Source organism: Dendrobates tinctorius, unplaced genomic scaffold, assembly GCF_039654945.1.
Source record: "Dendrobates tinctorius isolate UK_male_01 unplaced genomic scaffold, ASM3965494v1 ptg000115l, whole genome shotgun sequence".
Taxonomy (NCBI): Eukaryota; Metazoa; Chordata; class Amphibia; order Anura; family Dendrobatidae; genus Dendrobates; species Dendrobates tinctorius.
Window position 1 is genome coordinate 14472859 of NW_027361783.1, and position 15964 is coordinate 14488822.

Here is a 15964-nt window from a genome sequence, read left to right on the forward strand (position 1 = left end):
CCTTACATTGGGTAGAAGGGACCACTAGTGGCTGTAGGGTTTATCAGGGCCCCCAGGGATAGCCATCGTGAGCGGGGGCGCCACAACGTTCCCCCCTTAGGGTGCCAACCTCCGCAGCCAGGCAGGGTACAGCATAGTTACCTAATAGGGACTCGTAGGGGTTACCCTAGTGTGGGTTTAATTTTGAACACTTATTTTTCATTTTTTCTATTACTGTCACATTTTTCCGGTGTGTACCACATCTGTGGTTTTTAAATAATAAAGTATTGTTTTAGGGATTTATATATGAGTTTGATTTGAGAACCCTTAAGGATTATAATTTTCATATTGTGACATGCTAGGTTACTTTTACGCCAGATGTAATGGGACATACACCTTCCAAAAATTTCAACTTTTGTCTCTCCAGTCCACAGAGTATTCTTCCAAAAGTCTTGGGGATCATCAAGATTTTTTTCTGGCAAATCTGAGACTGGGCTTTTATGTTCTTATTGCTCAGCAGTGGTTTTCATCTTGGAACTCTGCCATGCAGGCCATTTATGCCCAGTTTCTTACTTATGGTGGACTCATGAACACTGTCCTTAACACAGGGAAGTGAGGCCTGCAGTTCTTTGCAAGTTGTTGTTGTTTTTTTTTTTTTTTGATCTCTTGGATGAGTTGTCGCTGCGCTCTTAGAGTAATTTTGGTCATCCGGCCTCTCCTGGGAAGGTTCACCACTGTTCCATTTTTTTGCCATTTGTGTTATGGCTCTCACTGTGGTTCGCTGTAGTCCAAAGCTTTAGAAATGGCTTTATAACCTTTTCAAGACTGAATTGTTCCAGAATTTCTTTAGATCACTGCATGATTTCTAGCTTTTGATTATCTTCTGTTCTACTTTACTTTATCAGTCTAGTCCTATTTAAGTGATTTCGTGATTGAGAACAGGTGTGGCAGTAATCAGGCCTGACTGTGGTAGGGAATTTGAATTCAGCTTCCCAAAGATTTGATAAACCACAGTTAATTTATGTTTTAAGGGGAGAAGCACTCACTTTTTCACACAGGGCCCTGTAGGTTTGAATTTCTTTTTCCTTTAATAATGACTTTAATTTAAAAACTGAATTTTATGTTTACTTGTGTTATCTTGCTTTAATATTTAAATTTTGTTTGATGAACTGAAATTTTAAGTGTGGCAAACATGAAAAAGAATTGAAAATCAGGAAGGGGGGAAAACGCTTTCACACAACTGTGTGTTGTATAGGACTAATTGCCTTAATTTTTTTTACATTAACGCCTTAGTGACTATCCCCTGTGTCTCTTGACGATGGGCGGTGCAGGTTTTTAAAGTCTGAAGTGATGGCTCTTGGGTTGTGTTCCCACAATGAGTTTTTGGTGCGTTTTTGACTCCAAATTTTTTTTGCTGTGTATGATTTTGCTGCGTCTTACAGTTCCAACAAAGTGGATGAGATTTATAGAAATCTCATGCCCACTGTACTTTTTATTTACTTAGCGTGACTGACCTGCAGTGGGGGTATCACATCAGCAGCACGTCAACTTCTCTTGCTGGTATATTGATTTTCCTGTGCAGATGTTCCCCGTATTCTTACATAAGATGCAGAAAATTTGCAGGTAAAAAAGAAGACGCCGAGGGCTAGGGGACACAGCCGAAGGGACATGGGGACATCGCAGGTACCGGGGGGGGCTCAGGGGACCCCATTTCTCTCTCCTGTGATGTGCTAGATCATATCAGAGGAGAAAGAAATAAATGGGAAATCAGACTTTTTTTTTTTTTGTGGTCGCCGTTATTCTGTGAATAACGGTGATCGCAACACTGGGGTCGGTAAAAAGGAACCCGACTCATGTTCTCCGGAGTCTCAGCTACCCGCCGAGAACCCGGAGTTTTTCCAACGCTGGGGGGCGCTATAACTTTATTTCTCAGAACCCTTAAAAAGCGACGCTGATGAATAAGTACCCTTATCTGCCGCAGTTAAAAGGCGTATCAGCGGTCGTTAAGGGATTAAACTAATAACTGATGGCCTTTTTTTCTTTTTTGCATTAGATAACGTTATGACTGTGCTATGTGCCTGTCTAGAAGATGACAACCCCAATGTTCAGAGAATAGGAGCTTCAGCGTTATGGGCGTTACTTCACAATTATCAAAAGGTAAGTGCTGCATCAGCAGAGAAAGATTGAGGTACATGTTTCATGTAGTACATTTTTGCTATCAATAGAGATCTGTGTTCTACAGTTGTTCTCAATGGGTTGGTTATACACAGTAGACAAACATGCAGTAATGTAAATGAAAGGGAATGTCCAGTCTAAAATTATTCATTTGTGGTAACAAATACTTGTGAATCTTCCCAGTGCACGCACTGTGCGCTGCGAGGAATCGCTGTCATCTGCCCCGGAAACGGTGGTTTAAGTATGCGATATGTATGCTCCAAGCTGGAACCAGTCTAGTGAGCGCAGGCTTGCTCTATACAAGTATAATTGAGTGAAGCTGCACCCTGTCTAGCGGGTGCTGGGAGGATTCACAAGTCTTCAGCCACATAGTGACTGCAGACTTTTCATTTTAGACCAGACAACCCCTTTAATCTAGACCTCAGCTGACCCATAGGGCCTGTTGATGGATGTTTGCTCACCACAGAGACACCAACCATACTGTAGTATTGCAAGTAGTCTGTAATTTCATAGATAATCTTATATCTTTGTTAGTCTGAGTCTTGGGTCTCTTGAGAATCTAATGAGACATTCAGGCTATGTGCACACGTGCGGAATTGCCGCGGAAATTTCCATGGCAATTCCGCAACTCCCTGCCACTGGAAATTTGCGGGAAATCCGCATGCAGAATTCCTGTGAAAAAATAGCGTTTTGCAAGCATAATTAGTGTTTGATAAGTGTGAGCAACTTTTTACTATTGAGGCCGCCTATGCAGCATCAGTAGTAAAAGATATGTTAAAACTAATTAAAAAAATATAAAATCGTGATATTCTCACTTTCCGTTTGCCCCTGCCGCTTCGCCAGGTCTCAGCGATGCTCCCGGCAAGTCCCGTTCCCAGTGATGCCTTGCGACAATGACCCCAGGTGACGTAGCATCTCGCGAGACCGCTACGTCATCACAGGTCATTGTTGCAAGGCATCACTGGGACCGGAAGATGTCGGGAGCGTGGCTGACAGGCGGCAAGGCTGCGGAGGACGCCGGAAGGTGAGAATATCACGATTTTTTATTTTAATTATTTTTTTAACAGGGATATGGTACCCAGGGCCTGGATGAGAGTCTTCTCTCCTCCAGACTGTGGGTACCATCCGCACATTTTCCTCTTACTTTGCGCATGTCTGGCATAGCCACATGCGGAAGGTGAGCTGAACAATGCCTTCCTATGTGTGCGGAATCCCCGCGATTCTGCAAAAAGAGTGAGCACGCTGCGTATTTTTCCGCAATGCGATTCCGCCGTGGAAAAATGCGCAGCATTAGCACATCATGTGCGGAATGCCATTGACTACAATGGGTTGCGGATTTTTTGCGTTTACGCCGCTTTTTCGCTGCAAAAACGCTAAAAATACGCAACGTGTGCACACAGCCTCATACTGGGCAAACCCAATCTGTTTGGTGATGGCGAACAGATACTTGCAAGCCAATCGGCAGATGTTTTGTAGCCTGTTGCTGTAGTAGCGTTTTGTGCTGTTAGATATAATTTCTCTCAGCAGCACATCTCCTGTTTACCCACAAACTTAAAGTTAATTTCGCCCAATGGAAAGAGTTTAGTTTGTTCATCAGGTGATTGGCTTTATGTTTAGATAGACCAGTAATCGAAATTATCGTCCTGTGTCAATTTACATGAATAAATATTTTGAATTATTTTTGTAACTTTTATAATACATCATTTTATTTTATGGTTTGGAATATACTAGCACAATTTCCAACTTCATCCTTTATTATTCTGTCAAATTCTTTACAGTTTTTATCATATCCTGCTTTTTATTGTATTCATAAAACTGAGAATAATTAATTTATTTTAGTTGTATGTCCTAAATGAGGACTTTGGAAATGGGTGCTTGAAATAATTAAAGATACTTCAACTGTGGATGAAAAAAATGAATGGCTGAAATGAGACATTTAATTGAATTTCATTTTACATAATGTGATATTTTGTGATGCAAGATTTGTTACAATAACAAATTTAAATCAATTTGTATCTTAGGCAAAAGTTACTCTAAAGACTCCATTGCTAAAAGGGAGGATTGAAGACGCTCTATCTGCTTTGAGGAAAAGTAAGTGATGATTTTTGTAGATATTTTATAAATTGACGTTCTTTGAGTTGTAGTTTTCAGATGATATGTTTTAACTTTCATGTAAGGTCCACCACCATATTAAAAAAAAAAAACAAATATATATTTATATGTGTGTGTGTGTGTGTATATATATATATATATATATATATATATATATATATATATATACACACACATATAAATATATATTTGTTTTTTTTTTTTAATGTGGTGGTGGACCTTACATGAAAGCTAAAACATATATTAACAATGCAGTGACATTTGGTTTTCTGTGGCTAAAAAGCCAAGATAAAAACATCTGAAATATCTGTTCGAATTCACAAACAAACTAACATATATATATATATATATATATATGTTAGTTTGTTTGTGAATTCGAACAGATATTTCAGATGTTTTTATCTTGGCTTTTTAGCCACAGAAAACCAAATGTCACTGCATTGTTAATCCCTGTCTGACATGCTTCACCTCCTTATGGAACAAGCTCAGGTCCCAATCACTGCAGTTTAAACATTGAAATGCCACTGTCAATCACTGATAGCAGCACTTAAATGGGATGACAACCAGTGTGCATATGCATCGGCTCACTCCACCCCCTGCGACAGGATTTCAGGGTGCTGATTGGGTTCAACAGCAGCTGGGGGCCTGCTAAAGTCCCCCGTGGTTACCATCTTAATGCTTCTTTGAAGCCAAGTCAGTGGCTGGGCTTCATAGGAAAATAGCATCTTTACTATATACTACAATACAAAAAATAAAGTAAAATATGGAAAAAAAAAAAAATAAAAACTTTTAATGGTATAAAAACTATAATTTCCCTTTTTTTCCAGTTAAAAAATGTAAAAAAATATATTTAGCTTTGCCATGGCAACAAAAGTGCAATCTATATTAATAAATAATTACGTAACCCATATTATGAACGCCATAAAGATTGGAAAAAAATGTATTTTTTCTCCTTCGCCTCATTGGGGGACACAGGTACTGTGGGTGTATGCTACTGCGCCTGGAGGCTGACACTAAGTGAATGACAAAAAGGTTAGCTCCTCCTCTGTAGTATACACCCTAGCCTCGGTTGCAGGTGAAACCAGTTTTTGCTTAGTGTCCATTGGAGGCACACGTCTGGTCTTTTTTTCCAGACTGTCATTTTTTCCATGAAGATAAGACAGGGGCAACGGACCCTATTGAAAGGGTCCGATTTCCCCAAACCAACAATGGGCGAGCTCGTGCGAGTGTCGCCTCCACGTATCCTCTCCCGCTACGTGGGACATGATGCCGGACTGAGCCCTGACCACCCTAAGGTAGGGAAACCCTAGGCTGTACAGAGGCCTACGAACAGTCCGTGCGGCCCCCACTGCATTACCAATGCCAGACAGTGGTGATGGAAGGTGGCGAACAGTCCCTCTCCTCATCCCCTATAGGGAAGATGGAGTTAGGGTGCCTGCACCGTCCTTAAGTTTTTTTTGCAGCCCCCCTTCCACACCCCTAACCTGAGGATCAAGATGGACGTCTAGGGGTGAGGCGTGGAAGGAGTTGGGCTGGGAGGGCTCCTGTAGACTCCCGGGGTCGGCACTTCTGGTGGCGCCGTTTTCGGACATCCCCGGGCTTCTGTGGGTGGCACCACATAGCGTGGCAGCCGGCGGTGCATGTTTTTCGGCCCAGGCCCTGCTTCCGGCGCTTCCGGGTCCGGGCGCATGCCGAGAATTTAGTCCCCGGCTTTTGCCGGAGCTAGGCCACGGGCAGAAGTCCCGTCCCCCCCCCCCCCGTGACGAGGCCACTTCCGGCAGACCCGCCCCCAGGGCCTCGGGCAGATATCAATAATTTAGTCCCCGGCTTCTGCAGGAGCTAGGCCGCGGACGGAAGTTCCGCCCCATATGACATCCCGGCAGCCACCTCTTCGTCCGAAGGCCCGCCCACATGCCAAGGTGCGCTTTATTGTAAAAAAAAAAACAAAAAAAAAACAGCTGGTCGGCAGGCCGGACGTCTAACAGGATCCAGGACGGGGGACACAGGACTGGGGTAAGTGCTACCCCTGGAGGAAGGCCACCCTCTGTGTTTCCAGAGGCTAAGCAGTATTTTTGGTATATCACTTAACAGTCATCATGTCCAGAAAAGCTAAGGCACACACGTTCCTGTATGTTGCGTGCACCTCATGTCAGTCCGCCTTCCCACGTGCGCGAACCAAACAGATTTGTGAAGCTTGCGATTCCAAACATGCCCAGAAGCCCTCCCCTGCGGCCGAGCCCAGTGTACCAAACCCCCCGGAATGGGCTCTATCTCTGTTGCAGTCCATGGCATCGCTTACGAGAGCAATCGAGTCCCTTTGAGCCCCAGATAGGGGCAGGGATAGCGGCTCACCTGTGTTAGAGGAGTCCTCCACCTCACAGGAGCCTCCGGCCTCCAGGGGCCGCTCTCACTCTAGGCAGACGCAGGGGAAACAAACCTACACAGCGTCTCCCGGTCCATCTGGTGCTTCGGCATCCATAAACTCGGCCTCTCTCACCTTCACCAAGGGTCGTTAACGGGAGCTCAGATTATGACTCGGATGAGCCGCTTGATTCGGGTACTCCAGAGTACTGGGAAACAGTTGACAGTCTCATTAAGGCCATCAACCAGACCCTTGGGATTGAAGATGATTCCACCTTGGTCTCAGGTCATAAGGTCTCATTTAAGTGAGCAAAGCAGCCGCATAGAGTATTTATCTCTCACCCCGAGTTTGAGGTCATAGTGCAACAACACAGGGAGCGGCCCAACAAGCGTTTCTCACGGCAAAAGGCGCTCGAGGCGAGGTACCCGTTCGCCCCTGATCTCCGTAAGAAATGGGCAGAGTCACCAACGGTAGATCCACCCGTGTCTTGCTTGGCCTCTAAAACCCTGTTATCCATACCTAGTGGGTCTTCTATCAAGGATCCCACTGACTGTCTCATAGAGAGCCTGGCTCGCGCAGTGTTTGAGGCATCAGGTTCAGCACTCTCCCCCTCATTTGCGGCAACTTGGGTAGCAAAGGCCATGATTGCTTGGTCAGAATCATTTGAATAAAGCCTTGCAGGGTATGGACCTACCAGCAGAGGTATCAGAGATCACAAATCAAATCACTTTGGCCGGGGACTACCTAATCAATGCATCTTTGGATGCGGCCAACTGCGTGGCACTTGCTGTGGCAAATGCAATCTCCATTAGGAGGGCTTTATGGTTGAGGACATGGCGGGCAGACAACTTCCAAGAAATCCCTGACTTCCTTGCCTTATCAGAGCGGTCGTCTGTTCGGGGAGAAGTGGGATCAGCTCATCTCTGATTCCACGGGTGTAAAGAGCAGTTTTCTCCCTCAGCAAAGGGTCAAACAGCCGTTTCATCACCATCTTCAGACACGGTTTCAGTCCTTTCGCAACCCTGGGTGGGCTTCAGCGACCAATCCCGCCGCTTCAGGTTATCCCAGCCAGGACAGGCATCGGCAGGTTTCATATAGAACCAATACGTTGGGGAGACTGCGTACCCACCAGCCCAGATCAAGAGAACCTAGGTCCCAGAGATCTTCAGCCAAATGACTCGCAATTTCAAGGCGACTCCGGCAAGGTAGGCGGCCTCCAGCTTTGGTTTCGCCAAAGAGAGCTGGTGTCCTTTGGGTACAAGATAGAATTCATCAAATACCCCCAAGACGGATTTTTCTTTCCCATTCTCCCAAACTAATTGCCCGAGCAACGGCTTTACTCGAGGCCATAAAATTACTCCAACACAACGGAGTCATTGTTCTCGTACCGGAAAACGAAAAATATCAGGGGTTCTACTCCAACCTGTTCACAGTGCCCAAAAAAGATGGGGCTGTCAGGCCCATTCTGGATCTAAAGCTCCTGAACAAGTTTATCAGGATCAGGCATTTCCGGATGGAATCTCTCCGTTCAGTCATACAGTTAGGTCCATATATATTTGGACAGAGACAACATTTTTCTAATTTTGGTTCTAGACATTACCACAATGAATTTTAAACAAAACAATTCAGATGCAGTTGAAGTTCAGACTTTCAGCTTTCAATTGAGGGTATCCACATAAAAATTGGATGAAGAGTTTAGGAGTTTCAGCTCCTTAACATGTGCCACCCTGTTTTTAAAGGGACCAAAAGTAATTGGGCAATTGACTCCAAGGCTATTTCATGGACACGTGTGGGCAATCCCTTCGTTATGTCATTCTCAATTAAGGTGTGGTGCTTGCATTTGGAAGGTTTTGCTGTGAAGGAAACATGTGGTCAAAGGAGCTCTTCCATGCAGGTGAAACAAGCAATCCTTAAGCTGCAAAAACAGAAAAAACCCATCCGAGAAATTGCTACAACATTAGGAGTGGCAAAATCTACAGTTTGGTTCATTCTGAGAAAGAAAGAAAGCACTGGTGAACTCATCAATGCAAAAAGACCTGGGCACCCACGGAAGACAACAGTGGTGGATGATCACAGAATAATCTCCATGGTGAAGAGAAACCCCTTCACAACAGCCAACCAAGTGAACAACACTCTCCAGGAGGTAGGCGTATCAACATCCAACTCTACCATAAAGAAAAGACTGCATGAAAGTAAATACAGAGGGTTCACTGCACGGTGCAAGCCACTCATAAGCATCAAGAATCAAAAGGCTAGACTGGACTTTGCTAAAAAAACATCTAAAAAAGCCAGCACAGTTCTGGAAGAACATTCTTTAGACAGATGAAACCAAGATCAACCACTACCAGAATGATGGAAACAGAAAAGTATGGCAAAGGCGTGGTACAGCTCATGATCCAAAGCATACCACATCATCTGTAAAACAGCGAAGGCAGTGTGATGGCTTGGGCATGCATGGCTGCCAGTGGCACTGGTCACTAGTGTTTATTGATGATGTGACACAGGACAGAAGCAGCCGAATGAATTCTGAGGTATTCAGATCCATACTGTGTGCTCAGATCCAGCCAAATGCAGCCAAACTGATTGGTCGTTGTTTCATACTACAGATGAACAATGACCCAAAACATAAAGCCAAAGCAACCCAGGAGTTTATTAAAGCAAAGAAGTGGAATAATCTTGAATGGCCAAGTCAGTCACCTGATCTCAACCCAATTGAGCATGCATTTCACTTGTTAAAGACTAAACTTCAGACAGGCCCACAAACAAACAGCAACTGAAAACCACCGCAGTGAAGGCCTGGCAGACCATCAAAAAGGAGGAAACACAGCATCTGGTGATGTCCATGAGTTCAAGACTTCAGGCAGTCATTGCCAACAAAGGGTTTTCAACCAAGTACTAGAAATGAACATTTTATTTACAATTATTTAATCTGTCCAATTACTTTTGGTCCCTTTAAAAACAGGGTGGCACATGTTAAGGAGCTGAAACTCCTAAACCCTTCATCCAATTTTAACGTGGATACCCTCAAATGAAAGCTGAAAGTCTGAACTTCAACTGCATCTGAATTGTTTTGTTTAAAATTCATTGTGGTAATGACTAGAACCAAAATTACAAAAATGTTGTCTGTCCAATATATATGAACCTAACTGTATCTGCCATGGGGCGGGGAGAATACTTGGCCTCTATCGACATCCACGACGCCTACTTACACATCCCCATTTTTCCCCCACACCAAAGGTTTCTGCGCTTCGCCATCAACGGTCTACATTTTCAGTTCGCAGCACTGCCCTTCGGGTTAGCCACCGCTCCCAGGGTATTCACAAAAGTCATGGCGGTCGTCATGGACACCCTGCGCTCCCGGGGCATAGTTTGTCTTTCCTTATTTAGATGAACTCTTGGTCAAGGGCCCTTCATTTCAGGCTTGTGAGGAGAGTGTCAGCATCACTCTAGTTACTCTTTCCCGCTTAGGATGGTTGGTCAATCTGAAAAAGTCATCCCCTGTTCCAGCTCAGAGGATTTCCTTCTTAAGAATGATCTTCGACACTTCCCGAGGGTTGGTAATTCTCCCTCAGGACAAGGCAGTAGCTCTCCAGCAGGGAGTCCGGAAACTGTGCCAACCAGAGCCTCATACCATCCGTTTTGGCATGAGGATCCAAGGAAAGATGGTGGCAGCAATGGAGGCAATTCCGTTTGCCCAGCTCCATCTTCTCCCCCCTGCAGCCCGCCCTCTTATCAGCCTGGGTCAAAAACCCATTCTCTCTCGATCGCCGGTTGTCCACGCGGGTCAGACAGACACTTGGGTGGTGGACAGCCAGTGCCTCCCTTCTCCAGGGCAAGCCCTTTCCCCCAGATCAGTGGCTGGTGGTCACAACTGACGCCAGCCTCCGCGGCTGGGGAGCGGTTTTTCGCCACCACACGACCCAGGGACGGTGGTTGCCGCAGGAGGCACGCCTCGCGTTCAACTTGTTGGAAATATGGGCAATCCGGCTAGCTCTGCGACAGTTTCATCACCTTCTAGCAGGCCGGCCCATTCGGATTCAGTCAGACAACGCCACGGCTGTGGCTTACATAAATCATCAGGGGGGCACCCGTAGCAGGGCAGCCATGCGCGATGTAGGGCTTGTGCTTCATTGTGCCGAGAGAAACCACTCTGCGATACTGGAAGTCCACATCCCGGGCGTAGAGAACTGGGTGGCTGACTTCCTCAGTCGGCAGGGTCTCTCATCCGGGGAATGGTCACTACACCCTGAGATTTTCCGGCAGATTTGCCAACAATGGGGGATGCCGGATGTGGACCTGTTGGCCTCCAGAGTGAACGCCAAGGTGCCAGCGTTTGTCGCTCGATTCCGGGACCCGCAGGCAATTGCCGTGGATGCGTTGGTTCTGCCATGGAACCAATTTCGCCTCCCATACCTGTTTCCCCCGCTGCCACTACTCCCGAGAGTCATAAAGAAGGTCAAGGCAGAAGGGGTTCCAGTGATTCTGCTGGCCCCAGATTGGCCTCATCGAACATGGTATGCAGACCTGGTACAGCTACTCGCCGAAGTTCCTTGGCGCCTGCCAGAGCGCCCAGACCTACTGTCCCAGGGCCCGATCTACCACCCGAACTCAGTGGCCCTGTGTTTGATGGCTTGGCCGTTGAATCTTGGATTCTAACCCAGGCTGGGTTCTGCCGCAATGTGATTGCTACAATGGTTAGCACCTGGAAGCCGGTCTCAGCATGTATTTATCACCACACCTGTAAGGTCTTCTTCACATGGTGTCGGAACCATGGTTGTTCTCCACTGAGATTTTCTATTCCCAAAATCTTGGCTTTTCTCCAGTCTGGCCTAGACTCAGGCTTGGCCCCAAGTTCCCTCAGAAGACAGATATCGGCCTTATCCGTTCTGCTTCAGCGCAGGATTGCCACAAATCTGCAGGTAAAGAATTTCATTCAGGGAGTCTCCCACTTGGTACCTCCTTATAAGGCGCCCCTGGACGCTTGGGACCTTAACCTGGTCCTAAGTGTTTTACAGGAAGCTCCATTTGAACCGTTACAGGAGGTCTCTTTAGCCTACCTTTCCTGGAAGGTAGTATTTCTTGTGGCAATAACGTCAATCAGGCGGGTCTCAGAGCTGGAAGCTCTATCTTGCCGAGCTCTGATTCTGGTCTTCCACAAGGATAAGGTGGTTCTCAGACCAGCCCCTCCCTTTCTGCCAAAGGTCGTTTCACATTAATGAGGATATTGTCTTGCCCTCTTTTTGTCCAGCGTCATACGTTGGACCTGGTAAGAGCTCTCAGGAGGTACGTGTCGTGGATGGCAAACTTTCGTCAGACGGACATGCTGTTCGTGCTTCCCGAAGGGCGCAGGAAGGGACTCACTGCCTCAAAATCGACCATAGCAAGGTGGATTCGCTTGAATTCAGTAGTCTTACCGCATCAGAGGCACACCAGTTCCAGCAGGGATCCGAGCGCACTCTACTCGGGCAGTGGGCGCCTCTTAGGGTTCTTTGGCACCAGGCATCGGCGGAACAGGTTTGTAAGGCTGCAACCTGGTCCAGCCTGCACACATTCGCAAAGCACTACAATATCCATACTCGGGCTTCAGCAGATGCGAGTCTGGGTAGAGGGATTCTCCCAGCAGCGGTGGAGCACCTCTAAGACAGGTGGTGCATGTAGCTTGGATCGGTGAGTCAACTTCCCACCCAGGGACTGCTTTAGGACGTCCCACAGTACCTGTGTCCCCCAATGAGACAAAGGAGAAACATGGATTTTTGTGATAAACTCACCGTAAAATCCTTTTCTCTGAGACGCTCATTGGGGGACACAGCACCCACCATGATAGCCAGTTGGCTCTTTATTTACTTTGTTTATTAATATGTATTTATAATACTAAGTGGGTTCTTTTCTAGACATGTTGTCACCTGCATTAAGGGTGATACGTCTGTTGTGATCTCCTGCTTTTCCACCGAACTGGTTTCGCCTGCAACCGAAGCGAGGGTGTATACTGCGGAGGAGGAGCTAACTTTTTTCGTCATTCACTTAGTGTCAGCCTCCAGGCGGCAGTAGCATACACCCACAGTACCTGTGTCCCCCAATGAGCGTCTCGGAGAAAAGGATTTTACGGTGAGTTTATCACAAAAATCCATGTTTTTCGGTCATGGCACTTCTTAAAAAACAAAAAAATATTGCAATAAAGACTGATGAAAATGTTTTATGTACCTCAAAATTGTATCCATAAAACACCTTCTTTCCACACATAATTCAAGCCCTCAAACGGTTCCATCATCAAACAATTAAAAAGATTATGGGTCTCAAAAAATGACTACACAATTCACTTTTCTACAAGTTTATGAATTTTTTTGCCACTTTAGTATTTCTGGACCACCCATAGTCTTTATATGTCTGGGTTGTCCACACTTTACCCCCCACTGATGCTCTAATGTTAATGCAGTGTAAGCAGCTGGCACTTCCATGGGGGGTGGGAAGCTGCTGTTGGACACAGCTAAACTCCGCACCAAGAAGACAAATATGATTTACTTTGAAATTTACCTTTTCCATCTCTATACACCGTGCTGAACCAGTGTTGTGTGTACGGATTGGGAAGCACTGATGTTGTTTCCTCCTCGGAACCCTGCGCTCATATGATTGCTATGTGTAAGGAGAGAACAGTAGCTGCTGTGTCTTACGAGACCCGGTCAGCTCTGCTATGCAGGCATGATGCTGAAATTCCCATGTAACTGAGACTAAGGCCAGGGTCACACTTGTGAGTGCAATGTGAGAATCTCGCTCATCAATACCCAGCACTGCCGCCGTCACTCGAGACAGGAGTGTGTGGCTGCACGGTCCCGAGTGCTGGTGGCAGTGTCTGGTATTGATGCGAGAGACTCCCGCAAGTTTCTCACATCGCTCTCGCAAGTGTGACCCTGGCCTAATATTTCACTCCCAGTTACCAGGGAAAAATCAGCAATAAAAAGAATATTATGCTAAAATGTCCCCAAAGAGTCTTTTTAAGACTTTATGGAGGGCACAGCATACAAAATAAATTAAAAGTAAAGATTGCAAAAATAATATATATATATGTGTGTATATATGTATGTGTGTGTGTGTGTATATATGTCAGACCAGTCTAAATCCCTCTTTCTAGCCCTCGTCCCATAAAAAAAATACGTCTAATATAAAAAATTTCTATGGAGAGGGAAATGTTATTAAAAATGCTGTCACAGTCTTTTGTGGTTCTATAAAAAAAATAACCAAAAAATTGTGAAGAATGTACACATTTATTTTTCTTTACAGTTGTCCACCTAATATCAGTGCAAAAAAAGCATATAAAAATTAATCCACATGTATTACAAAAAAACAAACAAAATTAGAGCCATTAATAGTGCATGCACAATAAAACCTGAAAATGTGCTTGATCAGTCAAGAGCTGGTTAAAAAAACAAAAACATAGGTTTGGTATCGCTGGCATCTTACTGTGCTAGAAAATCATGGTGCCAGGTCATTTTTCTTTTCACAGTAAATATTACAACAAACCCCAAAAAACAATGAATGAATTGCCATTTTCTGGTGTTTTTCACCACATTATTATAGTAAAATGAATGGTGTCATTCAAAACTACAACTCCTCCCGCAATAAATAAAAAGCCCTCACACGACAATATCACTAGGGCACCCAATGAATAATGAGCGAAGCATACAGCTTTGTTGTGTCTATGGTCCGCTGTAGCTATGCTGCTGTGTTTCATATTTGTAATAGACCCCAGGCTTTCTGCCATCTAGTATCTACTCCCTCTACACATGATGATGCATTTCTAGAAGGATCATATGATGAACAGCACAATCATTAAGATGATTTGTGGTGTTGGAAACAGTTATATTGGGTTTGGTGCATAACCTGTGGGGAACTATTTCTCCGTTATGTTCTTCTTTTCATAGATGGGTCTTCATTTGAAGAAAGGCTTGAAGGCTATCATCTGAAATGTCTGGAGAATTTGGAAGTCGTTCTTGCTAGTTGAAGTTGTTGCACCTATGAAGGTTCTCTGACAAAGCCTGTGCTGGACCTGCAGCATGATTTCTATCTTGGACCATGGGAGGGACTGTTCTTCTGAGCACCTACGGCCTTTATAATACAGTAGCAATTAGAGATGAGTGGATCTATTAACAAGATTCTGGTTCATCATCCGGGTCAGCAGTCTCAGGCCACTGGACTGGAGGCTCGTGAATCTTCTACTTTCCAGTATCTGTGACATGGCTTTTTATTAGCCAGACTGGTGCAATGTCATCTGTGCATCACACCACAATGATGATATCCTGGTATGGTAATAAGATCCTCACCGGGCAGAAGTTCAGAAATTTTCCCTCCTCTTATCCAGAATACAGACTACTGACTTCTCCTTTGGACCAGAGTCCAACAAATGGATCTGCATATCGCTAAGTAGCATGCCATTTAATATATGTAGAATTTTATATAAAATAACGGCTAAATTTTTATTAATTTTTTTCACTTCGGATTAGGTTTTTCATCTTTGAGTCTTCATTGTAAGATGCATTTCTCAGTAGGAAACTTCAAGGAATGTTATGTTCTGACTCCTGTGGCAGTCTATTAGGTTCCAGTATGTTCAATGTAAACCAAACAGTTCACTGAATGTACAAAAAGGCAATTTTCTCTCTCCACGAGCAATAAAGCTAAAGTTCCTGATTGCTAAAAGAATTACAACCTTCGTCCAGAAATCTCTACCTATAATTTTAAGGAATTGATCTAAGGTGGCGACAGGTGATAAATTCTGGACATGGAAGGTTGGATTAAAAATGGAATTAGAGGCTGTTGGTATTTTCTTCCACAGTTTTTAGCAGAGAGGAAATTTTTCCTCCTGATTGTCGCCTTTTTATGTGGTTGTGATTTTTGTGTGTATTCATGTTAATATTTTTTGTTAATCTTATTTGTAAATACGTATTTATTGGTGTAATAAAATCATCCTTTCTATGATGTTTGGTATCCGTTTATCAAATAGTTTTTTCTTTCTCTATTATTACTGTCGGAGACTATATCTTTATATTTATCTGTCTTTAGTACATTTTATAAGTTCAGTTTTTCATTGTCTTTGACTTAATTTGCGCAATTAGTTTTCACAGTGAGAAAATTTATTTTAAATTAGTCTTCATTAAAACTTCAGTGAGCACAGCTTCAGGCATACAAATTAAGCATTTTCAGTTCATAAGAAGCTGAAGAATGATGTGAGAAACAGTGAGTTGTACATGGGCAATACAGATATACATCTTGGAAAAAAGCAAATTTAGATTCTGTTCACTAAAGAGGTCTAAAATAGAAGAGCACAGTGCTCACATTACAAGTGCC

The 15964-nt window shown here is 44.4% G+C and overlaps 1 protein-coding gene across 2 annotated transcripts in view; it reads left to right on the forward strand.

Annotated features, from left to right (window-relative positions):
* Window positions 1–15595, forward strand: part of RTTN (rotatin) — a 328322-nt gene extending 312727 nt beyond the window's left edge. For both annotated transcript variants that reach the window (XM_073590015.1, XM_073590014.1), the window contains 3 exons: window positions 2033–2136; window positions 4176–4245; window positions 14545–15595. In XM_073590015.1, the coding sequence (XP_073446116.1) occupies window positions 2033–2136; window positions 4176–4245; window positions 14545–14624 (254 nt within the window). In that variant the 3' untranslated portion in view covers window positions 14625–15595. The remainder of the gene's footprint in view (window positions 1–2032; window positions 2137–4175; window positions 4246–14544) is intronic.
* The last annotated feature ends 369 nt before the right edge of the window (window positions 15596–15964 follow it).